The 27,290-nt window shown below is 44.3% G+C and overlaps 1 protein-coding gene across 7 annotated transcripts in view; it reads right to left on the bottom strand.

The window, feature by feature from the left end:
• Positions 1-27,290, bottom strand: part of TNK2 (tyrosine kinase non receptor 2) — a 139,136-nt gene that overhangs the window by 90,583 nt on the left and 21,263 nt on the right. For 2 of the 7 annotated variants that reach the window (XM_033958345.1, XM_033958342.1), the window contains one exon: positions 22,537-22,793. The exons of 3 other annotated variants lie outside the window; for them this stretch is intronic. Coding sequence is in view for 1 of the 4 variants with exons in the window: in XM_033958338.1 (XP_033814229.1) it covers positions 1,308-1,367 (60 nt within the window). In the remaining 3 variants the exon portion in view is untranslated. Of the gene's footprint in view, positions 1-1,307; positions 1,893-22,536; positions 22,794-27,290 lie in introns of those variants that run through there. 2 more of the 7 variants (XM_033958344.1, XM_033958338.1) reach the window with 2 other exon arrangements.

Raw genomic sequence — 27,290 nt, 5'->3', positions numbered from 1 at the left:
AAACCCGATTGGATTGCGGCCCTTGAGAAGTGACTTTGACACCCCTGAGTTAAGGACGGGGAAAAACCTAGATCTGCTGAACACTGCCTCTTAGTAGTTAGAGAAAGAGAGACCGCACAGCACTTCTCTGTCCCACCACCTCCATGGCTGAAGAAGCAGCAGACGTGGGCCTTAATGAGGTAAGATCCTCAGGACACAGGGAAGAGCCAAAGGCCGTTTCATCTCTGTTGACCCCTTGGATGCCCTTCACAATTCAACATTCTGAAAGCATAACAAATTTAAAAAAAAATAAATATATATATATATATACAGTTCTTGCTGTCATTTATGCTGCTATTAAAATCAGAACTCACAAATGACTGGGAAAAGCCAGCTTGACTTCACCAGGCTCTAGAAATTTATGCACAAACAGCACCAAAGGTATAAAACCTAAAAATATAGAACAAAAAAAACAACCCCAAAAGAGAATATAAGAGTAATTCAATTGAGGAAGGAAAAGTCCAGAAGCAAACAAGCTGAACCCACTAGGGAACCCACAGGGAAAAGCTGGTACTCGGACCGGATTTTACCCTCTGGGTGTCACCCAGCAACATTCACTTTTCATGCCACACCTTGCGGGGGTCATTGCTGAGGTTATTAGACACAATGTGCCATCGGGCTGGACACTCTTCCAATCTAACCTTTCAGGCTTGGCTAGAGGTCGCCCTGGCTGATACAGGAAAGCTTCCCTGGCACGCAGCTGCCAAGTCCTAGCACTCGGCTCAGGACGATGGACACTGCGGCACAACTCCCAGGGAACCGAAAGGCCTCGAGCGACACTGTCCCTCACCAACATGCAAGCTGTACGCAGGCTTGTGTTATATCATCAGTGTGTACCACACTAAGCTGTGTATTTATCAGAGCTACCATCTGCTGTGTGCTAATGCCTCCAGTCCCTACAGCTGGCATGAGAGCACGCAAGTATGATACCCTGGTACTATGCAACAGCTATGCTCTATTGGACATATCACATGTTCTGTTAGATCACACGGAGCAGAAACATGTACACACATCACATGCCGCTCCTTTACACTGAAGATGCCAACAACCCACCCACTTACTGTGGTGCACCTGTACTGAACAGAAAGTGGACTATAACAATTTACAGAACCTTTTGCAGCCCACGTTATCCCCTCTCTCATTCCACCCAATATCAAGCGTAATAACATGGAGACATGCAGAGGACGTTTTGCGGCCCATGAGCTGAGCTGACCGCAGCATCCCCCTGCACTAAAAATACACAAGCGGCATTAAAGGGTGGCCAGTACCTCCTCCGTTTCTTCCTCCTCCTCACTGGGCAGCCGCTGATAGTCCGGCTTCTCCCCCATGGTGTCCGGAGCCGAGGGGGCATTAGTGAGGCTGCCGTCGGATGAAGCCAGGGCAAGAACCGTGGAAGGGGAATCAGTTCCAGTCACACGAGGGCAAATAACTGAATGCCAGAGAAAGACCGCCTCATCCTGCTCTCCCAGGATTTTCTCCCTCTCCACCTCGACACAGAAACGCAGCTTTCAGCTTAAATTCCAAGCACGCGCCCCGTGCCCTCCCCCACCTCTTTGCCTCTTGAAGGTGTGCCTGCATACGCCAGGCTGCATCAGTGCTCTGAAAAACCTAGCAGGATGCAGCCAAGGACTGGCTAAGAGCAAGCTCTCCCCACTAGCACACATCGGCCATCACAGCAGACTGCAGGCAGAGGGCTTTCTTGGGTAGGAAGATGCTTTTCCAAGCGCAGGATCCTGCTTAAAAAGTGAAATCCATTCAGCGCCCTGCAAAGCAGACTGGCACAATGCTTCCATTTCTTCCAAAGTGAGACGAACCCTCTCCCACCTTATGCCACAAAGAATGTGGTTTTCATTCCTTCCATTTGCCTGCAACGCAACCCACTGCATAAAACAGTCGGGGGGTGGGAGGGGGGGGACAATGGAGCAAGAGTGAGCAAAGAACCCCCCAGTCTTCTGGGATTATTTCCCTGTCCTCTGCAGTCTGGGGGGGGGAGGGGACGGACTGCTCCTTCTTTCTCTTATGAGATGCAGGGAGGCTCTCAACTCCAGTATCCCTGCTGCAGTTCAAGGAGTGTGTTAAATACAGTCCCCCCCCCTCCTTCTGTGGCAGCCTGATCCCGTAGCCTGGCAGGATTGAACGGCTCCCCAGGGTACTCCCCGAAACACTGCCTGCATATTGTTCTCTCTGCATTGGCGAAGGAAGGTCAGGGAGGGAGGGAGGGAGCATAGCACGCAGAGCCAGTGAGAGCATAAGGAGCAGTAGGAGGCCTCCGAGGGCTGGATCAGGAACGCTACACAATCACTGCATGCATTAGCTGAGAAGGCTTTACTAAGCCGGGTCTGCACACCCGAAAAGGAGGGCGAACCTCTTTGCTCATGCACAGACTGGAGAGGGCAGCCAGGCTGCCCCCTCGTGCAAGGGACCCCCCATGATCAGGAAAGGGGAATTAGGAGACTCAAAACCACAAAGGAAGTGGACTGACAACTTCAGATTCAAGTCGGGATTTATGCAGTCAGACCAAAATGGGAACACAGGAAAAAAAACCAAAACCAACCACCCCAACAGCAGCAGATGCTCTATGCCGGTCCCTGCGGCAAGATCAAAGGCAACTTTTCCAAATTGGCTCTCGCTGGACACAGCGCTGGCTCCTATGGGCAACACAGGGTTAGGGCTAGAACTTCATTAGTTCTGACATGACATTAGATTGGACCCTGGGGAGGGGGCAGGTACTGGATTTACGCACACTAAAGGCATTTTTGTCATTCATCTAAATAAGAGGTTGAGGGGGGGCAGATGAGCAGAAACTCTTTTCCCCCTTTTTATTCTGATTTGGATATAATCCTATTATTTCTCTATTTTCATGTTTTATTATTTTGTATGTAAACTGCTATGTCATAAGAGCTGCCATACTGGGACAGACCAAAGGTCCATCAGGTTCACAGTCATTCGCACGTGGGACAAAGCCGCGCTGACATTTGAGCCCAGACAATTGGGTGCAAGACTCCAGCACGCCGCCGGAAAAGCTAATTTTAAAGAGCTCTGACAGGGTGTGTGAGGGGGGAACCCCCCCAGTTTACTTAATAGTGTTCACGCTGCCGTTGGGGAGGGGGGGTTGGAACCCCACATTATAGAGGAAACCTAACTTTTTCCCGATTTTTTAGGAAAAAGTTAAGTTTTCTGTATAATGTCCCCCACACCCCCCCCCAACAGCAGCGTGAACAGTATTAATCCCCCCACACCCCCTTCGGAGCTCTTTAAAATTAACTTTTACAGTGGCGTGCTGGAGTCTTGTGCGCAATTGTCTATGCCGAAATGTTGGCGCGGCTTTGTCTGACACGCTTTTGTCCCATCACCGGTCCATCAAGCTCAGGATCCCAAAGAGTAGCAACATTCCAGAGCTGAGACTGTGATGTCATAATGCCTCATTCCACCATGCCTAAGAGCCAACCTCATCAGTGATGTCACAACTTGGCTCACATGAGAACATAAGAGTTGCACCCCTGTTCTTCTGTGGTTGGCATCACTTCTTATCCAGTCTATGATTTCTCTTTGATCCTCTGCCTTCCAGTTTACTGTTAAGACTAGGGGGCATGCATACTTAAAAGAAACCGGCGAAAATATTTCTTCACACAACGTGTAATTAAACTCTGGAATTCGTTACCGGAAAATATGATGAAATCAATCAACTTAGCAGGGTTTAAAAAAGGTTTGGATAATTTCTTAAAACAGAAGTCCATAGACCATTATTGACATGGCTTGGGGAAATCCATTCCTTATTCCTAGGAGAAGCAGCATAAAATCTGTTTTACTATTTGGGATTTAGCTGGGTACTTGGGACATGGGTTGGCCACTGTTGAAACAGGATACTGGGCCTCATGGATCGTCGGTCTGTCCCAGTAGTGCTATTCTTACGGTCTTATGTGAGCCTAGTATAGGACAATCAAGCCATTGTGACATCACTAGTGAGGTTGGCTCTTAGGCATTGGTGGAATGAGGCATTATGACATCACAATCTCAGCTCTGGAATGTTGCTACTCCTTGGGGATTCCGCATGGAATGTTGCTATTCTTTGGGCTTTGGCCAGATACTAGGGACCTGGATTGGCCACCGTGAGAACGGGCTACTGGGCTTGGTGGACCTTTGGTCTGACCCAGTAAGGCTAGTCTTATGTTCATTATATTCAATTTCCCTGCCTTATACCCAGCCCTCCTTCCCTTCCTCCTTCTGTTCCTGCCCAACTCTGCACCCAGCCTCCGATGCCTACTGCAGGCCTTAAACCCTGGAGGTCCAGCGGTGAGCCGGGACAGGAGATCCTTCCCATGTCCTGTCCCGGCCAACTGTTAATCCGCTTCCAGGACTCCTTCCGAACCTGGGTGGTCTAGCAGAGAAGTGGGGCAGGAGCAGAAATGGCTGCACAAGTTCCCGGGGCAGTCTCGTGAGACCATGAGCCTTTTTTTGGGGCCCAAAAATCTCAGTTTATATTTGAGGTCAAATGGTCTTGATCTGCCTTCATTTTTCTCTGTTAGTCAATATTCTTCCATATTGTCTATTATGTGGTATCATTGTTTTACAGTGCTGTTAAATGTTTAGATTTCCGATAAGGCTTCATGTTAGTCTTATTACTTGGAATCAATTTGCCATCTCCAAGTTTACCTCATTGATTGTATTTTTCCTTATATTTGATTATTTTAGCATTGTTAATAAAATTCTAAGTTTAAATCAAGCTGTACACCAAGGGTGAATCTCTTCATAAATAAATCAATTATTTGGATGGCTTTGTGCTTCACCCATACCTTACCCAGACTCCGCCCATTTGTGTTCCCACCTACAAACTCCGTGAGAATGGAGATATGCATGTATGCAAGCGTGCTAGAGCTCATATCCAGTGTATGCGCACACACAAACATTAGCTTTACTAACATAACATATAATAATATGCCTGTATTCCGCAGCCCCCTCTCAGTTCTGTACGGTTTACAGAGTAAAACTACTGGACATTCACAGTGAATTACAATCTCTTAGTTAAAAAATGTTTTTAACAATTTTCTAAATGCCAGATAGGTGTTGGAATTCATAGAAAATTACCAAGATGTTTATCCCATATTCCGGCCAAAGAATCATTTGTAAACACATCCCTCGATAGATGGAAAGTCAAATCTCCGCGAACCCCGTGTAGGGCGTTTTCTATGAACAAATTCAAAGTGGTCTATGGCTCAAAAGATAAAACCAAAGGACGCAGCCCAAAATGTTTCTACTGGCTGCCTCCTCTTCTTCACGGTTAGAAGGACTAGGGAAGATGTCCAATACAGCGAGGAAATTCCTTGCGTTTTAAGAAAATGGTGAAGATTTGAGATTATCTGATTATCAACTGTCCAGATTACAAGTTCTTCAAAATTGATTTTAGGGTTTTATTGTGAAACTGTTTTAGAATTTAAGGTAAATTCACCAATAATGTGGACTAGATATAAATTATTGTTTGTAGATCTAGTCTTATTGTTCTTTCAAGAAATGTATGATTTAAATGTGATTTTTTTTAATTATTATTATTATTTTAGGGGAGGGGGCTCAAGCTGGGATCACTCAGCTCCATTTTTAATAGAATTACATTGGTTGCCTTTACAGGCCAGTTAGTTTAACCTTGTAACTATCTTTAAGGTTCTTCATTGTGGATCTCTCTTTTCTACGCCCGCTTGGCTGTGTTGGTATATCCCAAAGTGGAAACTGCGTTCGGAAGATCGGCAGCAATTCGCACTTCCCTCGCCCAAAAGGTTTCATTCATTGACGCGGCAGAAAAGAAATATTGTGGGAATGGGTTTCTTTGCTGTTAAGTCTACAACCAGAGCGATTTTCATAGCGACTCAAAAACATTACTTTGGCCGATTTTACGGTTAGGAGATTTTTTCATGAAATACCCTGGTGTATGTATCCTTTCGCTATTGAAACGAGGGAGTTCCTTGTGTAAGTGAATATGTGATGGAAGTAATTAACAGATATTGTCAAAGGTGTTTATTTTTATTGAATTCCGCCTGGGGTTGTTATTATGATTAATTGGACTATATATCTATAATTAAATTAAATCCAATGGGGGAAATGCTTTCTTGTGTGCGTTTGTTTTAATGTCTTCCATAAATCAAATGTCAAGGTGGATTATATCATCCTATATTTTAAAATAAAGTCCAGCTTATGGCTCGTCAAAGTACGTAATTACAAAAACGCCATCTCGTTCCACCCATTGAAAGCTGTGGTAGGTTACACAACCGGTTTTTATCTTCCTACCATAAAACCTGATCTTTAATTTTTTACCTCCAGAGAGAAAGGGATCGCCAACAAAATCAATTTTTAAAAATTATCTGTTTCTAATAAATAATATAAAGGACTCTGAAATCACACACTTGGAAACCACTAATAATACAGAATAAAGTTCATTTTCTATGCATTGAATTCATTCTGATCAATACGTTTGTTTCAGCTAAACGTAAGGCTGCAATGATCTCTACTGTAGTGGTTCCCAACCCTGTCCTGGGGGGACCACCAGCCAGTCCCTAATGAATAAGCATGAGAAAAATCTACATATAATGGAAGTGAGAGGTATGTAAATCTCTCTCATGCATATTCACTAGGGATATCCTGAAAACCCAACTGGCTAGTGGTCCTCCACGGTTGGGAACCACTGTTCTATTGGATCAGCAAATGAATGAACCCTAGGGCAATGATGTATCTGAGTTTCCGTTGATCTCATAATCTGCCAAAGATCCAGCTTTCTCTAGAAGGGACACAGTTAAAGCTGGAATGACTCAGACTGTTATGTGCAAGGAGACCCTTAAACTGGTGGCAAGGACGCAGCAGTGGTGGACAGATACAGGGGCACCATTCACTGCCTTTCAAAAAAAAAAGGAGCTGTATTGTTTCACAGCCTGCTCACTGAACAGCTGGAGCACCCAGGGCTTCCCAGGGAGATGCATGCCATCAACACAACACACACACAGAAACTGTTACTGCCAGCCAAAGCAGACAAAGCACCTCAAAATCTACAATAATTAAACTTAATGTCAGTCAAGAGAGATTGTTCACCCTCTCCAAGGTGGAGAGAACGAGAGGACACTCTCTAAAGTTGAAAGGGGATAGATTCCATACAAACGTAAGGAAGTTCTTCACCCAGAGAGTGGTGGAAAACTGGAACGCTCTTCCGGAGTCTGTCATAGGGGAAAACCCCCTCCAGGGAATCAAGACAAAGTAGATAAAGACAGGTTGTTCACCCTCCCCAAGGTAGAGAGAACAAGAGGGCACTTTCTAAAGCTGAAAGGGATAGATTCCGTACGAACGTAAGGAAGTTCTTCTTCACCCAGAGAGTGGTGGAAAACTGGAACGCTCTTCTGGAGTCTGTCATAGGGGAAAACCCCCTCCAGGGAATCAAGACAAAGTAGATAAAGACAGGTTGTTCACCCTCCCCAAGGTAGAGAGAACGAGAGGGCACTCTCTAAAGTTGAAAGGGATAGATTCCGTACGAACGTAAGAAAGTTCTTCTTCACCCAGAGAGTGGTAGAAAACTGGAACGCTCTTCTGGAGTCTGTCATAGGGGAAAACCCCTCCAGGGATTCAAGACAAAGTTAGACAAGTTCCTGCTGAACAAGGACATACGCTGGTAGGGCTAGTCTCAGTTAGGGCGCTGGTCTTTGACCAAAGGGCCGCCGCGTGAGTGGACTGCTGGGCACGATGGACCACAGGTCTGACCCAGCAGCGGCAAATTTTATGTTCTTATCAATTTACTGAGGGTCATCTAGAGCGTTAGCATTATGAAACTCAGAAATAGTGCTCCAATGTGTGTGTAGCAGTGTAGAGGAACACAGAAGAGAAAGCCACTGTTCAGAAGAGCTTACAAACAAGACAATTAAATGTTTACAGAGAACCAGGGTAAAGACTTGCCTCAGGGTTTAGTGAATACAAGGACCAAAGTTTCCAAGTGGGTCAAGACGCAAGAACTGAATCTTTGCTTCAGAAACAATCCGTGTAAGAAAGCAAGGACATGGGGTAGGTGAGCCTTCCAGTGCAATCATAACCCTCTCAAACTAAAGGCTAGATATCCTAAAATGTGCTACCTTGAAAGCACATGTGAATACATAGGGCCAGATTCTTCAAATCGGCAGCCGCCTACAAAAACTGCATGTCAATCACAATTAGGCGCTCTTTAAAGAACCACAGCTGACGGAACTTAGCAGAAACTGAGGTGTCTGCAATGTAGGCCAGGGTCTTTAGTGAATCCCGCCTAACGGTGCCTAAGTATGAGCCTCTGCAACCGGCATCACTGGACCTCGCTGTGACGACCATGTTCCTAGTAGCGATCGTCTCAGCAAGAAGAGTCTTGGAGTTATCCTTTCTCAGAATCACAGAAGCAGGAGTCAACAAACGCACGGTTCCTTCCTTTCTGCCAAAGGTTGTTTCAGCCTTCCATGTCAATTTTATTTATTTAATATTTATATATCACTTATGGTCTACGTGGTTTACATTCAGGTACTCAAGCAATGGGGGGTGGGGATTAAATGATTTGCCCAGAGTCACAGGGAGCAGCATGGGATTTGAACGCACAACCTCAGGGTGCGAGGCTGTAGTTCTAACCACTGCACCACATACTCCCACCAGGAAGTTCATATACCTGCGTTCTAGCCTACGGGTTTGAAGACTAGAGGACTCTTGACATTACAGGGAAATACTTTTAAAACCAATAGGAGGAAATATTTTTTCACTTGGAGAATAGTTAAGCTCTGGAACGCGTTGCCAGAGGTTGTGGTAAGAGCGGATAGCGTAGCTGGTTTTAATGAAGTTCCTGGAGGAAAAGTCCATAATCTGCTTTTAAGGCCGACATGGGGGAAGCCATTGCTTGCCCTGGATCAGAAGCATGGAGTGTTGCTTCTAATTGATTTTTTGCCAGGTACTTGTGACCTGGATTGGCCACCGTGAAGATGGGATACTGGGCTAGATGGACCATTGTCTGACCCAGTGAGGCTAATCTTAAGTTCTTAGATCCTCCCCTAACCACACCCACTTCAGTGTAAGGTGCCAATAGGCGTCCTACTTTAGCCACGGTTTCAGCACCTACTTTTTTAACGAGTTTTAAATGACGTGGTCAATTATCACGCCAATTAAAACAATTAAGTTAGGCAGCAGTAGGGCCCCTATTAACGCATACTACAGTGCGGTGGCGCCTTTAACTGCATCCTGTCCTAACAGAAACAGCTTATCCGGATGATCCTCTTTATCCATGGAAGGCCATCCCTTCTCGAAGCATAAATACCCGGATTTTAAAACAAAACCTCAAAATCCTCAGAAAGATGCACATTTAAATAAATGATTCTATAAGTCATACCTCGCAGGAAGAAATACCCCCTAAGTCTATAATGTTGCGCGCTGAGAGCAAAGGAATACCGCCAATTACATGCATAATTTAATTGTTAAATCAGGTGCTAATTGAAGTTATCTGGTAGCAACTGGCACAATTTTGTACGTAGGCACGCAACTGCACTGATTTGAGATTCTCTAAACCAGTGTATCGCAAACCGTAGCGTGCCACGAACAGATCCTGGGTTCGTCGCCAGCGATTCACGAATAGATGACGTGTACGCAAGTCTGTCGCTGCCTGCGCCTCTCCTCCCCTCTGTCCTCCCGGCGCAGCTCTGTAAATGTTTGCCAACACGAGAGCCTCCGAGCATGCGCAGATATCAACGTCATGACTAAACTTAAACTAAAGCTTAAGTTTATAAACCGGGGCATCTCGACTCGGTTAACGCTCATGAACTAAAATAGCAATAATCTCAAATAACATTAGAAAAAGGAGTAGAAGAGAAATAAAGCCCAAAACTTAGGGGTCGATTTACCACACGCTAAATTCTAGAATGCTGCCAGAGTAAGATTTCGGCTTCAGGGTCTCTCTTTTAAATTTTGAAGTTTTTAGTTCTATTTGGTATTATTTTCTTCCTTTCATCTACCTTATTCATAGTTTTACAGGGTTCTGTACTTTTTCCTTTTAATTTTCACTCGGGCAAGTCAGAAAACATCTTAGATAGGAGGAGTTTGACACGTATAGAATCACAGCGTAACAGTCGAGTAACCTAAAGGCCTGGGACGGTTCATTTTCAGCAGAGGCCCTTCCTACCTGCGTGTGGCGACTGGAGATCGCTGCGGTGAGACCGTTGCTGGAGGCGGGACCAGTGGAGGGATGGTCGATCGCTGCTAGTTGTTGCCTAGGAGGGGCTGGTGGTGTCTCCGGATCCGTGGAGTGGGGCTGTGCCGTGGACTCCTCCTCCCGGTTATCCAATGGAGGCAGAGTGCTGCATTCTTCGGGAGCTGCCCATGAGCATCCCGCCGCCCACCGAGAGCAGTGCGTCCCGTCACTGGATTGTTCTATCTCTGTGCATCTTCTGCCTGGAAATGATGAGTCGAGGCTGTAGCAGCTGCAAAACCCAAGCTGATATCTGTCCCGTCTGGACTTTTGCTGTTGGGATTATTTAAAATATGCTGAAGCAACAGAACTGCTTCAGGAAATTGGACTTCTGTCAGACTTTTTTTTTCCCCGTTCATGAATTATTTTAAATTTTATTCCATTGTTTTTACCCCTATTCTTTTTATTTTATAACTGAATTCTAACAACAGTTTCTGTACCGCAGGACCGTGAAGTTCTATGCGGTTTATAATGATTAAAAGATGCTACAAATTGAGTAGAATTAACAAAGTTAAAAGCTAGTGATTAACAGCTCTAGAGATCAGTTATTGTGGAATAAGATTGTCAAGTCAGTTCCCTAAATACTTCAGGATTCAGGAACAGATGTGTTTTTAGGTGTCTCCTGAATTCCCCATAAGTAGTAGGCATAAGTTGTTCCAGGTCTTTACCTCATAATGCTGCCTGATGTGAGAAAAGATGTTGATGATGTTTTTTTAAATTTACATCCTTTAACCGGTGGAGAAACAGAATTCGAGTGTGAGCTTCTCTTATGTCTGTTGGTTGAGAAAGAGAAAAGGTCAGTTATATATTTAGGGGCTAATCCGAATAGTATCTTATAGCAAAAACATCCAAATTTGAACTTCACTCGTGCTTCCATCGGCAGCCAATGCAGAAGTCGGTAGGAAGGCGTTACATGACCAAACTTCTTCAACCCCAAAATTAGCCTGACCGCCGCATTTTGAACCAGTTGTAATCGCCACGAGTTCTTCTGGGAAATTGCCAAATAGGCGATATTACAGCAATCAAGTTGACTCAGTAGAAGGGATGGTACCAAAATTCTGAATGATGAAGCATCAAAATACGCTTTAATGGACCGAAGCTTCCAGAGAGTGAAAAAGCCCTTTTTAACCAAGGAGTCCACCTGCTCTTTCACGGTTAGGTTCTGGTCCAATGTTACACCCAATACCTTCATAGCAGATTGAATAGGATAACTGAGTTTATTGATGCACCGTGATGATTTAGTGTCAAGCGGGTGTGATGAAGCTATGAAGAATTTTGCTTTTTCTGAATTCACTCATCCACTGGGGTGTTGCATAAGTATAGACAGCTCACCAGGTCGTGCAGGTGCAAGGCCGGAGGGTTAGGACATTGATGGGAAGATAGGACTTCGATGAGAAACCTAGGGGGCAAGGGGGCCCCTTCTGATGATTAAGGCAGGTCATGACCTGTTGGGCCGCCGTGGGGGCGGACTGCTGGGCGGGATGGACCTCTGGTCTGACCCGGCAGAGGCACTACTTATGTTCTTATGTTCTTATGTTCTTATTGCTCCATCAAATTTAGTGCTTCTGTTGCCTTAGGGGTAACTTCCGAGAGAGAGGTGGCGAATGGGATAATGATCGTAAAGTCATCTGCATAACTAAATAATTTTATCCCCAGCTGGGAAAGTTGCACCTAATGAAGACATGTAAACATTCTATTGTCTAACGGTTCCTCCCTTTTATTCCTTTTTACAGATTCCTTTAATTCATTTCGAGATCATTTCCATAGATGGTGCTCCTTTCTATGAAATATTCGACATGCTTCTCTCCTCTCCATAGTCCTCCCTACCCTCTTCCAACCCCTTCCTCGGTAATGTCGCCTAGAGCTTGTATCGGTATGTACAACGCACAAATGGAATAAATAAATAAATAAAATATATGCTAAGGCGCACATTATATTAAATCAGTAGCGCACCTTAGTAGAAGGACCCCATTGAAATGACAGTGAGGGAAATTAAAAGGAGCGGGTTGTAGATACTTAGAAAATAGTGTTCTACGGAATAATTGAAAAGAATTTAAATCTCTTATCATAAATGGAATTGCATTCCAAATCTCCGTTAGTTTGAACATAAAGGAATTCGCGCCTGCGTGCGATGTCATCACATCGATGTCTGCACATGCTCAGAGGCCCTCTAGATGCGGCCCCAATTTCAGGGAAGACGAGATGACGCTTTGTGAGGGGGACTGGGCTGGGAGTGGAATGGGGGGGGATCTGGGCAGTACAGGGTGGGGGGCCAGGTGTCCAAAATTCAGTGCCACGAAAAACATTTGCAAGAGCTAGAAAAAAAAAAAAGTTTGCAAGACACTGCTCTAACCCTAGCACAAAGGAACATATTCTCTAAATCAGTGGTTCCCAAACCTGTCCTGGGGGACCCCCCAGCCAGTCAGGTTTTCAAGATATCCATAATGAATATGCATGAGAGAGATTTGCATACCTGTCACTTCCATTATATGCAAATCTCTCTCATGCATATTCATTAGGGATATCTTGAAAACCTGACTGGCTGGGGGTCCCCCAGGACAGATTTGGGAACCACTGCTCTAAATGATGCCGTTACTGGCAGTCGCCTTCAAAACAGTGTCAATCACGCAACGGCGCCATTCGGAGAATCGTGGCTATGTAAATGGTAGGCGCCAGAGTTTTCAAGGCCTACATTTCCGGCGCTTATCTTTCACGAGAAGTGCGTCTCAGGAGTTTTCATTGGTTTTTAATTGGCGCAGTCAATTATTGCGCTGATTGAACCAATTAAAACAAGTTAGGCGGTGGTAGAGTACCTACCGCTGACCAATTACTGGCGCTGTTTATAGAATTTGGGCCAAAATGTCCTCAGTGCACCACTGCTAGGGAGTGCGGACAGGGAAGGGCATGGGCGCTCAGGAGCGGGCCTAGCAATTCTGCGTTAAGGTTATAGAATACTGTTAATTATGCACAGTCATTTACATCATCCTTTGAGCTAAGCCAAGTGCTCGCATCTAAAGTCTGGCGTGTAACACGGCAATTACGCATTACAGAATTTGCACTTAGAGGAACTTTTCAGAATTACCCCTATAGTGCTTCCTCGCATCCAGTATTGCAACAATGAACACCCCCTCCCCTATGGGTACCAAACCTGGCTTAGGAGAGCGAAGCTATACTGAACAAGGCAAAACAGTTCAGAGGATTTGGCAAACAGGTCGCGCCAGTCCTTCCACTGGACCTATGAGTAACCTCAGGCAAGTCATTCTACCTACATGTGACTCAGTTTTCTCAGCTGCACGTGGGGGTGGGAAGAGTAATAAGAAAGCCAGTTTGTAAGGCCACTTCCGCTACGACATCACAAATATTCTGCATTGACTGGGTAAGTCACATTGAAAACAAATTGGTGCACTTAAAACCAACAATAGCAACAAAAAACCGTGGGCAGGAATATTTCAGGTTAAGCGAGTTTCTGGGACTATTAAAATGTCTCCTAGTTAAACCCAAACCTGGAGTCAGGCTGAAAGCTCAGCAAGAAGAGCTGCAAGCAAAGTGCCGAGAGGGCTTCATTTGATGCATAAAGCCAGGTTTTACATACCTGATCTAATCTAATCTGGATTTCTCCAGTTCAGGCCTATTTGGGGAATTACAGCTGCATTCTCTGAATTTGTAGAGTTACACATGAAGGCGATTTCTCGTACAGGTTCAAGCCAATTTACAGCTAAGAGGCCCAAATGGTTGGGGTTACCAGAAGTCCAGATTTCTCCGGATATCTCCTTCTTTTGAGGACGTCCGGACAGCTTTTCAAAAGCCGGCACTTTGTCCAGGTTTTGAAAAGCCTCCTCAAATCATGTTAGGCATGCGTGGATTTCCTCCTTGCTAGACAAGAGCAAGTAGCGGGAGACAGGGCTAGGGTGGGACTGGGGGGCGGGTCTAGGGGTCCAGATTTTCCAATTGGAAAATCTGGCAACCCTACATGTGGTCATATGGGATATTATGGTTTCAAGAATTCCAAAGAGATATCAAGTACAGGTTCACAGATGATTTACAGGTCTTTACAGAAGGGAAAATTTTTTTAAAAAGAAACTGAAGCATTAAAATGTTTGTAAGAAAAAGTATTTGGTTTGAATAAAGGTTTGTAAAGTCAGTGAGTCACATACTCAGGGGTGCCCCATCCGAAAAACATGAGACCACCACTCCAGAACCACTGGCTCAATCTTGCCAATTTTAAACTCAAACCAGCCAATATTCAGCGCTATTTAACTAGACAGAAATAATGATTAATCGATTAAATGCAAAATATTCAGTGGAGGGAATTCTATAAACTATAGCAAAACTTGGCCACTGAAAAACTTCAGAGCAAAGCACTATCCTCTAAAGCAGGGGTCTCAAAGTCCCTCCTTGAGGGCCGCAATCCAGTCGGGTTTTCAGGATTTCCCCAATGAATATGCATGAGATCTATGTGCATGCACTGCTTTCAATGTATATTCATTGGGGAAATCTTGAAAACCCGACTGGAATACGGCTCTCGCGGACCGGAGTTCCCTATCCCTGATTTATGAGCTAATCAATTGCCATCATTCTAGGACAGGGGTGGGCAACTCCAATCCTCAAGGGCCGCAATCCAGTCGGGTTTTCAGGATTTCCCCAATGAATATGCATGAGATCTATGTGCATGCACTGCTTTCAATGCATATTCATTGGGGAAATCCTGAAAACCCGACTGGATTGCGGCCCTCAAGGAGGGACTTTGAGATCCCTGCTCTAAGGTATAGGTATGCACTTCATACAGAATAGCGTTTAGCGTTTAGCGTGGATCGCAAACCCAACTTACACCTGGTACAAATGTCAGTACCGAGTTAGGCATGGTAAGGCAGTATTTTGTAATTCTGCATGCAACTTTTCAGAACACCCTGACACGCTCCTGGCCACACCCCCTTTTCAGACACACGCTAAGAATTAGGCGCCGAGTCTTACAGAATAGCATGTGTACAACCGGTTGTGCCCACAAATTCTAACAGAAGCCAATTAAATACAATAATCGGCTATTAGTTAAGAAGGCCTTGTAATCAATTAAGTTGCATGCACAACCCTATATACACTGCGGGGGAAAAAAAAGCGTGCAAGACAAAATACAAACGCAACATGAGAGCCGACATAATCACAAAGTATGTCATTTTATAAAGACACCCGTCTGTTATTCTAAATAGGTGTATTCTTATCCTCTTGACATTGTCCTCGCCTTACACTGCCTTGGGTGTATTTTTTCAAAAAAGGGAGCAACTCATAAATTCAAATCAATCAATCGGTAACCTGTTATAAAGTTATCCTCATAAAGTTGTACCAACTCTCAAAGAATCCTTTTGGCATTGCAAAAGTTTTGCAGACACAAGTCAGAGAACCCAAGTCATGTCGAGAACTTGGGTTTTAGCATCCTCTTACATAGAAACATGATGGCAGATAAAGGCCAAATGGCCCATCCAGTCTGCCCATCTACAGTAACCATTATCTCTTGCTCTCTCCGAGAGATCCCACCTGCCTATCCCAGGCCCTTTTGAATTCAGATATAGTCTCTGTCTCCACCACCTTTTCTGAGAAACTGTTCCATGCATCTACCATCCTTTCTGTTAAAATGTATTTCCTTAGATTACTCCAGAGCTTATCACCTCTTAACTTCATCCTATGCCCTCTCATTCTAGAGCTTCCTTTCAAATGAAGGAGATTCGACTCATGTGCATTTACGCCACATAGGTATTTAAATGTCTCTATCGTATCTCCCCTCTCCCGCCTTTCCTCCAACGTATACAGATGCAACATTTTTTAGAATTGGCCATGCTCTTCACAATAGCAGATTTGTTGTCTCATTGGTGCAAACACTTTCCTCTTTCGCTCTTATTCCTAGGTCACCATTCTTTGTGCCAATATCTTAGTTCTTGACCTTCCACATTTATTCCTGGAACAAACAGTGAGTGCAAATCCCACCTTAAACCCTCTGTTCAGCTGCACACTCACAGAGATACGCCTCACGAAGTTCACATGTTGGATCCAATTCGATTGAAAATGGGAAAAGAGCAGCAAACGCAAAGGAAAACATCCTCTGAACACCTTCATTTCCTCAGGAATGAAAAATTCAGGGATTCTGTTCTAAATGGAGTACTGCGGCTGCCAAGTAGTCAAAAGCCACTAGACAGAGCCTAGACCTTTCCATTGGACTCACTGAATATTTCTGTGACTGGTTTTTGAAAGCCCATGCTTCTTTTATTTGGTCAGACTAGAACTCCGTTGATTCTGAACTGATCTAATGAAGAAAGGAAGGTTCATTCAATAAGAAAGAATTGTTAGCTGCATTGACTTATAAGAACATAAGAACATAAGAACATAAGCAATGCCTCTGCTGGGTCAGACCTGAGGTCCATCGTGCCCAGCAGTCCGCTCACGCGGCGGCCCAACAGGTCCAGGACCTGTGCAGAAATCCTCTATTTATACCCCTCTATCCTCTTTTCCAGCAGGAAACCGTCCAATCCTTTCTTAAATCCCAGTACCGTACTCTGCCCTATTACATTCTCTGGAAGCGCATTCCAGGTGTCCACCACACGTTGGGTAAAGAAGAACTTCCTAGCATTCGTTTTGAATCTGTCCCCTTTCAACTTCTCCGAATGCCCTCTTGTTCTTTTATTTTTTGAAAGTGTGAAGAATCTGTCCCTCTCTACTCTCTCTATGCCCTTCATGATCTTGTAAGTCTCTATCATATCCCCTCTAAGTCTCCTCTTCTCCAGGGAAAAGAGACCCAGTTTCTCCAATCTCTCAGCATATGGAAGGTTTTCCATCCCTTTTATCAGACGTGTCGCTCTCCTCTGAACCCTCTCGAGTATCGCCATATCCTTCTTAAGGTACGGCGACCAATATTGGACGCAGTATTCCAGATGCGGGCGCACCATCGCCCGATACAACGGCAGAATAACTTCTCTCGTCCTGGTTGTAATACCCTTCTTGATTATACCCAGCATTCTATTCGCTCTCTTATGTTTGAGTCCTAATGACTTGATAACCATATCAAGTTTTCAGGGCAAAATACAGAGTAGATTGACGGGCCTTTCTTCTGTGCAGTTCAAATTCGATGTTGTTGCATCAAAAACGATCCTTCACCTCCAACACTGCCCATGTGTTGCTGCCCAGATGGGTGGTACATTGTAAGTCAGGCATTACCTGTTAACTTAATTGTTAATTTTGAGAGTTCGGTTGAAATAAAGTTAGATTTTCCTAACATGGAGACTTCAAAGAGCAGAATGCTAACATTCAAAAACCAAGGAATAGAGCCCAGACTGGAGTCTCAGAATGATTTGCACTTGCTAGTGTTCCAACAGGTAACCTTATAAGGATTAAATGATGTGGACAATCTCTCGATAATCACTGCTAACTGGCTGTTAGTGATAAAACGAGCTCTCTCTTACAGCTGATTGGTCGTCACTGTCAGAACGAGCTCTCTGATACGCACAGCTGATTGGCCATCACTGTCAGAACCAACTCTTTCAGTCACACAGCTGATTGGCAGACACAAATGTTTCATTCATTGTACGTTGAGAGTGTTAAAAGCAGTCTGGGGACAAACCCATTCAGAATACCCAAAGTACAGCAAAGAGAAATCAATTTATCCAGAGGACAGGACCTCAATCCCCAGCAAAGATCCATTTCATGTTTAGCTCTATTGAGCAGGGATTGCCTCTTACATGTCTAACGAAGCAGCACTATAGCAATGATAAATGAGAAGGAGCAGTTGTAGTAAAAATTAATTTAAGAGGAAAAAGAGATATATATTTACCTTGCTGAACCGAATAAATTCCCTCATCTCCGGCATGGTTCTCTGCCCAGGGAATGAGAAGAGAGTGCTGGAAAGGAATTCTCCATCAACCCAAACCTACTCAACAAGTCACATGGGTGTGAGGTCACCATCCCTGGAATCTGTGGTAGATTATTATTTCACTCTTTGACTCTAAGAAAGAGTCACATGGACTGCACAGGCAAGTAGATTTATGACTCAGCCCTCGCAGACAACTCCTACACCCCCTTGCAAAACATGAAGGAGCAACATCCATAATAAGCACACACCGCGGTGGGTGGACTGGTTCTCGCCATGCTTCTGAAGGCCAAAACTCCCCAGGCTGTTGCAGCAAGCCACTGTTTGGCAGGAGACTCATGACTGCACCACTCGACCCTGCCACAAAGTCACTGCCACCTCACAGGAAGCAGCTGGCAGTCACTTCACATCCCTCCTGCAACCCATAACAATGTCTGCAACTCTTTTCACAACGCCATTACTTCCTGCCAGTGAAAACCTCTTTGTAGTGGACAATATGCTCCCCTACAACTCACGTGCTGTCTGCTCCCCACTGTGAGCGAATACATCACACGACATCTCATCATTGAAGCCTCATAACAGCCACAAGATACTTCACAGAAAACTGCAAATATTTCTTCCTGTCATATGGCGTCGTGACCTTGATTTTCCTCCCCTGGGTCTCTCCAATTTCTCTCCTCTTTTTAGGTGGCTTCCAGTGACTCCACTTTTATTACCCCACCCTCTTTCTCTTTGATGGGAATCATGGGACCACCATTTCCTCTCTACCACATGTACTCCTTTGTCACATCATCTCTCACTCATTTTCCACACCCATATTCACTGCCATCACCCCCTTTTCCAGACCGTCCCCCTTTATAACTTCTGTATCTCTTTCCAGTGGCTGCTTTCTCTATCACATATTATTTTTTGTCTCTCCTCTATCCCATCTTCCAATGTCCTCTTCCCCTCCAATCTGTCCCCCCTCCATCTTATTCCTGCCTGCGGCTGGCCTTCCTGCTTATGAAAAGGGTTGTGGATATGCGGAAAAGCCTGCTGGCCAAGGTGACAGGGTCAAAGTCAGTGTCAAAATTCAAGAAAGCATAGAAGGAGTACTGAGGATGTCTGAGGGAGAGGAAGGGGCCAAAGGCTAGGCAGATGCTTCGGATGGATAAACTGAATAGCAGACCATCCGATATTTAGATCACGGAGCTAGATTTACGCATATTATTCTTCCAGTTCTTACAGATGTTTAATTCCACAAGTTTAGCACCGCGGTATCACAGAGGCAAAAGTGCAACCAAGCCTGAAAGGCCTGGAGCAGACTGTGGGTGCAGTGAACATGACATAAAGGTTGTCCTACTGGATCAAACCAAAGGTCCGGCTAGCCAAGTTTCTTGTTTCCAACAATGGCCAGTCCAGGTCAGAAGTACCTGGCAGAGTCCCTACAATTAACAAAATTCCATGATACTTACCCTCCAGGGATAAACAGTAACTTTCCACAGGTCTGCCTTAAGAACAGTTTATGGACTTTTCCTCCAAGAATTTTGTCCAAACCTTTTTTTAAACTCAGCTGCACTAACTGCTTTTACCATATCCTCCAGGAACAAGGTCCAGAACATAGTATTTTCTCCTATATGTTTAAAATGTCCTACTATGTAACTTCATGGAGTGTCTCCTAGTCTTTATACTTTTTGAAAGAATAAACAATCAATCATAGTAACAGTAATCTAGTCTGCCAAATAAAGTGGCCAGAGTTGAATCTGGCCCTCTGCACAGGTTCCATTTCGTCATGATTAAATGCTGGTATACTTTATCTCCATCTCTTCCTGCCAATTTTGGAGCACGAACTGTAGAAGTCTGTCTAGCACCAGTCTGACTTCTCAACTACTAGAGATACCATCAAAGCCCTCTCCAACCTTGATCCTGATCCATTTTTTGCCACTTACGGGACCCAGACTATAGACGTCCGGCTGGCTTTGGTCTTACTTCCCAACCTCTGGAGTCGCCGTTAAAACTCACTCCAGTTATGAGGTCCTTTAAGTTTTTCGTTCATTGAATATAGAAACATGATGGCAGATCACGGCCATATGGCCCATCCAGTCTGCCCATCCGCCTATCCCTTTCTTGAATTTAGACACAGTCTCTGTCTCCACCACGAGACAATTCCATGCATTTTCCACCCTTTCTGTAAAAACGTATTTCCTTAGATTCCTCCTCTTAACTTCATCCTCTCATTCCAGAGCTTCCTTTCAACTGAAAGAGACTCAACTCAATGCGCATTTACATTTCCTAGTAGCCATGGCAATGAGCTGCATTTCCCTGCGGTATGTCACTTACTATCACGAAAAGATGACACTAGGTGAAATCAATGCTTGGTTGTAATAATGTTACCCTAGTCTGGATCACAGCAAGGAAAAAAGGGTCTCAGAAACCCGCTCACAACCAACTAATGATTCAAAAGGCTGGAGCCTTATTGGCTGATTATAGAAAAATTAAGATAAGTGTCAATCAATAACTTGAATAACTTTATTCTTCTATACCGCCACAATCGTGCGACTTCTAGGCGGTTCACATCGAAGAGAGCTGGACAATCAGCGAATTACAAAATACAGTTTGTTTAGAATTTCAGAGGGCCCCTTTCAGAAAAACGTAGCGAATGTAGTTGAGCAACAAATTGAATAAGCAAGGTTTAGACTATGAATTCATTCATTATTTCGTTTTTAATGCCAACAAAAAGTGCAATACAATTTATATACAAATAATGATAATCAACCAAGCACTTACAATCAATCAGTATCTATACAAAAGCTACAAATTCCCTCCCCCATCCATCATTACCATCAGGAATAATACCAAAACAAAAAATATACCCCCCCCTCCTGCTCCCGTCCCCCTGGATGTGTGGGTGAAAAACGACGGAAAATAAAGATAAAGGACAACTATAGCAAATCATTTCAAAATTTATAGTAAAAAGGTTTTTTTCAGGGTCTACGATTGAGATCTGTAACCAATAAATCTAGTCTTTTGAATCATTGGTTGGTTTTGAGGGGGTTTCTGAGACCCGAATGTCCCCAGTCTTGCTGATGTTACAGCACTGGGGCGTCACTGCAGAAAGCCGTGCAGGGAGCAGTGCAAGAATGGTAAAGCATGCGGCTTCTACCACAAGATTAGCAAATCAGTGAGGTGCAAATTCGACTGGGGAGGAGTGAACAAGTGACAGTTACATTGGTTGAAATTGAAACGTTCCAAATTGTTGGTGATGGATTGGCACCAAGATGTTTGATGGTTAGTATTGTCCCTTATGTTCCATTACCAAAGCTACATTCTGTTCACCGTGCTGACTTCTATATCCCACCTGTTAAGTGTCTGAGGCTGACGGTGTCCAGAACGAGCATGCTTTCATGCGTGGGCCCTCAAGAATGAATGAGGTTCCCAGCAGAGAAATGGATATCATTTTAAGTTCTGTCAAAATGAAACATGGGAACTAAGGGCTCCTTTTACCAAGCCGTATTAGGATTAACGCGTGGAATAGCGCATTGAGCTGGTGTTAGTTCTAGCCACGTAGCGCGGGTTTAGCGTGCACTAAAAACACTAACGCAGCTTAGCAAAAGAAGCCCTAAGTCTATCATATTTGTCCAAACGCTGGTCGCCGGTCAGTGCATTGTGCATGTATTTGCTGTGACCCGCTTTGAATAAAGCGGGAAACAAATGAATACTCAAACTGAAAACATGCTGAACTTGCACGCTAGCGTGCGTATCCAAAGAAAACGCAAGTGCCGGCACACGTCTGCGCATGAATCGGAATGTTCTCCTGTGCATAAATAATAACCCTGCAAAAATGTCTTGCAAGGTTGATATTATGCATAGAACAATATGCCCAGATATGTGCTAATCCTGTCACTTTCTTTGAACGCACACCCAGTGAAGCAAAAAGTGCAAAACTGGCCTTAAATCCTTTCCGCTAACCCCTCTATGTTGCCAAGGAGCAGGTAGGGAATTTCTCTGTGTGCATTAAAAATCCCCTATTGCAGAGGAATAACTAATGACCTCATTACTATTCATTTTAATATTTGGTGCACCCACGTGTACCGTGGGAGTTAACTGTTATGGCAAACCCTCTCCTTTACTGTGCGACAAGGAAAATGCACACAGAACGCTCGTTAACTAAGGTAGAGCTTTCTGCGTTGGTCCCCGAGTGCAGTTCAGCAGGCCTGCATGTGACCTGGCTGGTACTGCAACGCCGTGAAAGGGATTTTCCTGCAGGAATATGCTGACTGCTCTAATCAGATGCATGTAAAAAAATCCAACAAACTGAATTTTAGCAGTGTGCATATTAACATGTGTCCATTAACATTTTTATTAAACTGTAAGCCTTGAGAAACAGTGACTGTTCATAGCGGAAGTCTGTAAAGCGTTCCACAGCACTGGTGGCACTCCACAAGTACCCATTTACCTGGAAATCCTCTCTTGCATTATCAAGCACTGGGATCCTCTCGCCTTGCTTCTTCCGTGCCGTGTGCTACCCTTCACTCCAGCTCCCAGAAACAGACTATAACAGCACAAAAAGACCACAAGGTCCTTCCCTGTCTGTCCAGTTTCACTTGCAGCTGACCTCTACCTTTTCTCTTTCTTGTCCTCACAACGAAGGCTTTCTTCAGTTCCATCGGTTTTTCTTCCACCTCCTCCCCTGGAAGGCATCCACCACCCTTCCTGTGAAGAAATATTTTCTAAGTTACGACAGAGTTTACCCCCTTGAAGTCTCACGGTCTGACCTCTCCTTCTAGAGTTTCCCTGCCACTCAAAACAGGTCTCTTCTAAAACTGTTTACACCTCTTGAAGTATCTGATTCTGAATGCTTCACGAGCCTAAACATTTCATTCAAAAGGCTTCTTCCTTAGCAATCTCTCAGTTCCTCACGATTCAGTTCAACCTCGTACACTGGGCTGCAGGAAGAACCTGTAAATTTTGTCAGCAGAAAGGGGAAAAAAAATATATCGCAGATCCCCTGCAAGCTGCAATTCCAAGCTCCCTGTGGTGGAACCCATCATGGGAATGAGATTCATCAAAGCTGACCACTGCAGGCTCTTGAAACACAGCTCATCATCACCTATGGATAATTCTTAACTGATCTAGTACTTGGCATCACAGCCTGCAGAGAGTCAAAAAGCAAAAAAACAGAACATAGGAATAGCCATACTAGGTCAGACAATGGTCCATTAAGCCCAGTACCCTGTTTCTAGCAGTGGCCAATCCAGGTCACAAGTACCTGGCAGAAACCCAAACAGTAGCAACAGTGGCTTCTCCCATGACTATAGACTTTTCCTCCAGGAACTTGTCCAAACCCTTTATCTAATCCAAATATGCATGGAGCTCCAGAGCTTAACTATTCATTGAGTGAAAAAAATAGGTCCTCCTATTTATTTGAAGAGCATTTTCCTGTAACTTCAATGAGTGTCCCCTGGTCTTTATACTTTTTGAAAAAGTTTTAAAAAAAATCGATTCACTTTTACCCATTCTACAGCACTCAGGAATTTTTGCACCTCAATCATATCCCCCCCCCCTCCCAACTCAACTATTTCTTTTCCAAGCTGAAGAACCCTAACCTCTTTAGCTTTTCCTCAGCTGAGAAGATTTCTATCCCTTTAATCATTTTGGTCACTCTTCTTTGAACATTTTCTTATTCCGTTGTATCTTTTTTTTGAGATATGGTAACCAGAATTAAAAGCAATACTCGAGGTGAAATTTCAAGTTTATTGCATTTTGATATACCACCGAAATAAATCCTAAGTGGTTTACAGAAAAAAAAACTTTTCTACAAAGGTATCATTAAAAACAGGGGGGGAGGGGAGACATACACTGACGAAAACACAGAACAAAGATGCTGGACACAGAAGGGAAAATGGTAAAGGAGAAGGAAGGGAACAAACCAAAAGGGTGTGAATAATGTGGAAAAGAAGAGAGGCAAAAAGTCTAGTGAGAAAACATTTGAAGGCTGGAAAAGTGCTTCAGGTATTGAAAGCATTTTGGAATAGAAAAGCTTTAAGGCCCGATTTAAACTTAGATACATGGAGCGGCACAATAAAAAAAAAGCCTAAGTCCTTTTGGGGCCTAGGGCACTAGTTGTACAAAGTCGGCAGTGTCTAAAGTCCATTCTCGAAAAATACTTTTTTTTCTTCAAGAATCATCTATTTATACGTTCAGCCATTTGATCGTCCAGACCGCTAGTACTGCATTCTCGTCCAAAAAATCATCAAAGTCCAAAATGCCTGGAATAAGACGTTTTGGACGTGGGAGGGACCAGCAAAGTGATGGACTGGCCACACAGTGGGTACGTTACAGGGCATTGCTGTGAACTTCACCAAAAGGGTGCCACATAAACATCTCACCACAACTCCCTTGCAGGCCATGGTGAGCCCCCCAAAACCTACTATACCCACCTGTCTATCACCTCAATAGCTTTTATGGCTGCAATGAGAAGGCATAGGATGAAGTTAAGCGGTGATGAACTCTGGAGTAATCTAAGGAAATACTTTTTTTACAAAAAGGGTGGTAGATGCGTGGAACAGTTTCCTAGAAGAGGTGGTGGAGGCAGAGACTGTGTCTGAATTCAAAAGGGCCTGGGATAGGCACGTGAGATCTCCTAGAGAGAGGAAGAGATAATGGTTTATCTGCCATCGTGTTTCTGTGACATCACAATGCAGGTGTAAAAAGCCTTAGCCTACAGGAAGAGGAGATGCAAATGTTAAGAGCCTTAGCCAATAGGGAGAGAAGGAGAGAGTGGATGCTGTGGATGGGCCATTTGGTCTTTATCTGCCATCATGTTTCTATAACCATAAAGCTCTATGACCTCACAATGCAGGTGTAAAGAGCCTTAGCCAATAGGAAGAGGAGATGCAAATGTTAAGAGCCTTAGCCAATAGGGAGAGGAGGAGATAGTTGATGCTGCGGATGGTCCATTTGGCCTTTATCTGCCATCAGGTTTCTATGTTTCTAAACCATAAATCTCTATGACTTCACAATGCAGGTGTAAAGAGCCTTAGCCTATAGGAAGAGAAGATGCAAATGTTAAGAGCCTTAGCCAATAGGGAGAGGAGGAGATAGTTGATGCTGCGGATGGTCCATTTGGCCTTTATCTGCCATCAGGTTTCTATGTTTCTAAACCATAAATCTCTATGACCTCACAATGCAGGTGTAAAGAGCCTTAGCCTATAGGAAGAGGAGATGCAAATGTTAAGAGCCTTAGTCAATAGGGAGAGAAGGAGAGAGTGGATGCTGTGGATGGGCCATTTGGTCTTTATCTGCCATCATGTTTCTATAACCATAAAGCTCTATGACCTCACAATGCAGGTGTAAAGAGCCTTAGCCAATAGGAAAAGGAGATGCAAATGTTAAGAGCCTTAGCCAATAGGGAGAGGAGGAGATAGTGGATGCTCTAGATGGGCCATTTGGCCTTTATCTGCCATCATGCTTCTATAACCTTAAAGCTCTATGACCTCACAATGCCGGTGTAAAGAGCCTTAGCCTATAGGAAGAGGAGATGCAAATGTTAAGAGCCTTAGCCAATAGGGAGAGGAGGAGATAGTGGATGCTCTAGATGGGCCATTTGGCCTTTATCTGCCATCATGCTTCTATAACCTTAAAGCTCTATGACCTCACAATGCAGGTGTAAAGAGCCTTAGCCAATAGGAAGAGGAGATGCAAATGTTAAGAGCCTTAGCCAATAGCCTCATAATCCGCAGAGGTTCTTGTGCAGGTCAGAGCTCTAACATAAGACCACCCATACACATGTGGCAGAAAACACATTCCCTTTTGCGCATCAGACACACCGTCACACCAGGCAAGCTGAACAGCAAATGTCAAATTTCCACACGCAAAAAGATGCATAAGATTATGAAGGTGGGAAGTGCATTAGAGAATGACAAAATTTTCCCCGTCCCTGCGGGAACTCATTTTCCCGTCTCATCCCAGCAAGTTCTTTTCTTGTCCCTGCCCCATTCCTGCAAGCTCCGTCCTCATCTGCACAAGCCTCAAACACTAAAATCCTAAGTAGCAACATTCTAGAGCTCAGATTGTGATGTCATAATGCCTCTTTCCACCAATGCCTAAGCTCCATCCTCATCTGCACAAGCCTCAAACACTTGAAAATCCTAAGTAGCAACGTTCTAGAGCTCAGATTGTGATGTCATAATGCCTCTTTCCACCAATGCCTAAGCTCCATCCTCATCTGCACAAGCCTCAAACACTTGAAAATCCTAAGTAGCAACGTTCTAGAGCTCAGATTGTGATGTCATAATGCCTCTTTCCACCAATGCCTAAGCTCCATCCTCATCTGCACAAGCCTCAAACACTTGAAAATCCTAAGTAGCAACATTCTAGAGCTCAGATTGTGATGTCATAATGCCTCATTCCACCAATGCCTAAACTCCGTCCTCATCTGCACAAGCCTCAAATACTAAAATCCTAAGTAGCAACATTCTAGAGCTCAGATTGTGATGTCATAATGCCTCATTCCACCAATGCCTAAACTCCGTCCCCATCCGCACAAGCCTCAAACACTAAAATCCTAAGTAGCAACATTCTAGAGCTCAGATTGTGATGTCATAATGCCTCGTTCCACCAATGCCTGAGCTCCGTCCTCATCTGCACAAGCCTCAAACACTAAAATCCTAAGTAGCAACATTCTAGAGCTCAGATTGTGATGTCATAATGCCTCATTCCATCAATGCCTAAACTCCGTCCCCATCCGCACAAGCCTCAAACACTAAAATCCTAAGTAGCAACATTCTAGAGCTCAGATTGTGATGTCATAATGCCTCGTTCCACCAATGCCTGAGCTCCGTCCTCATCCGCACAAGCCTCGAACACATTAAAATCATAAGTGTTCGAGGCTTGTGTGGTTAAGGCAGATCTTGCAGGAATGGGACAGGGACAGGACAGGGAAATTGAGTTTCTGTGGGGACAGGGACAAATTTGTCCCCTTGTCATTCTCTACAGTGCATCACAGGATCCAAACATCGGCCTACTGTGGCTCCACCAGCAATTCAGCAGGTCAAAGGCTAGCAGATACCCTCCTAACTGAACACATGCTTTGCATTACTTTCCCCCATCTGAAGTGACATTTTTTACACTCCAAGTGAACTGCTCTAATTATCTGCCCCCTCCCCTGTGTCGTTCCAAGCCTGCCACCATGAAACCTACCATAAAACA

This window comes from Geotrypetes seraphini, chromosome 9, assembly GCF_902459505.1.
Source record: "Geotrypetes seraphini chromosome 9, aGeoSer1.1, whole genome shotgun sequence".
In the NCBI taxonomy this organism is placed as follows: Eukaryota; Metazoa; Chordata; class Amphibia; order Gymnophiona; family Dermophiidae; genus Geotrypetes; species Geotrypetes seraphini.
This window is presented reverse-complemented; position numbering and strand designations above follow the sequence as displayed.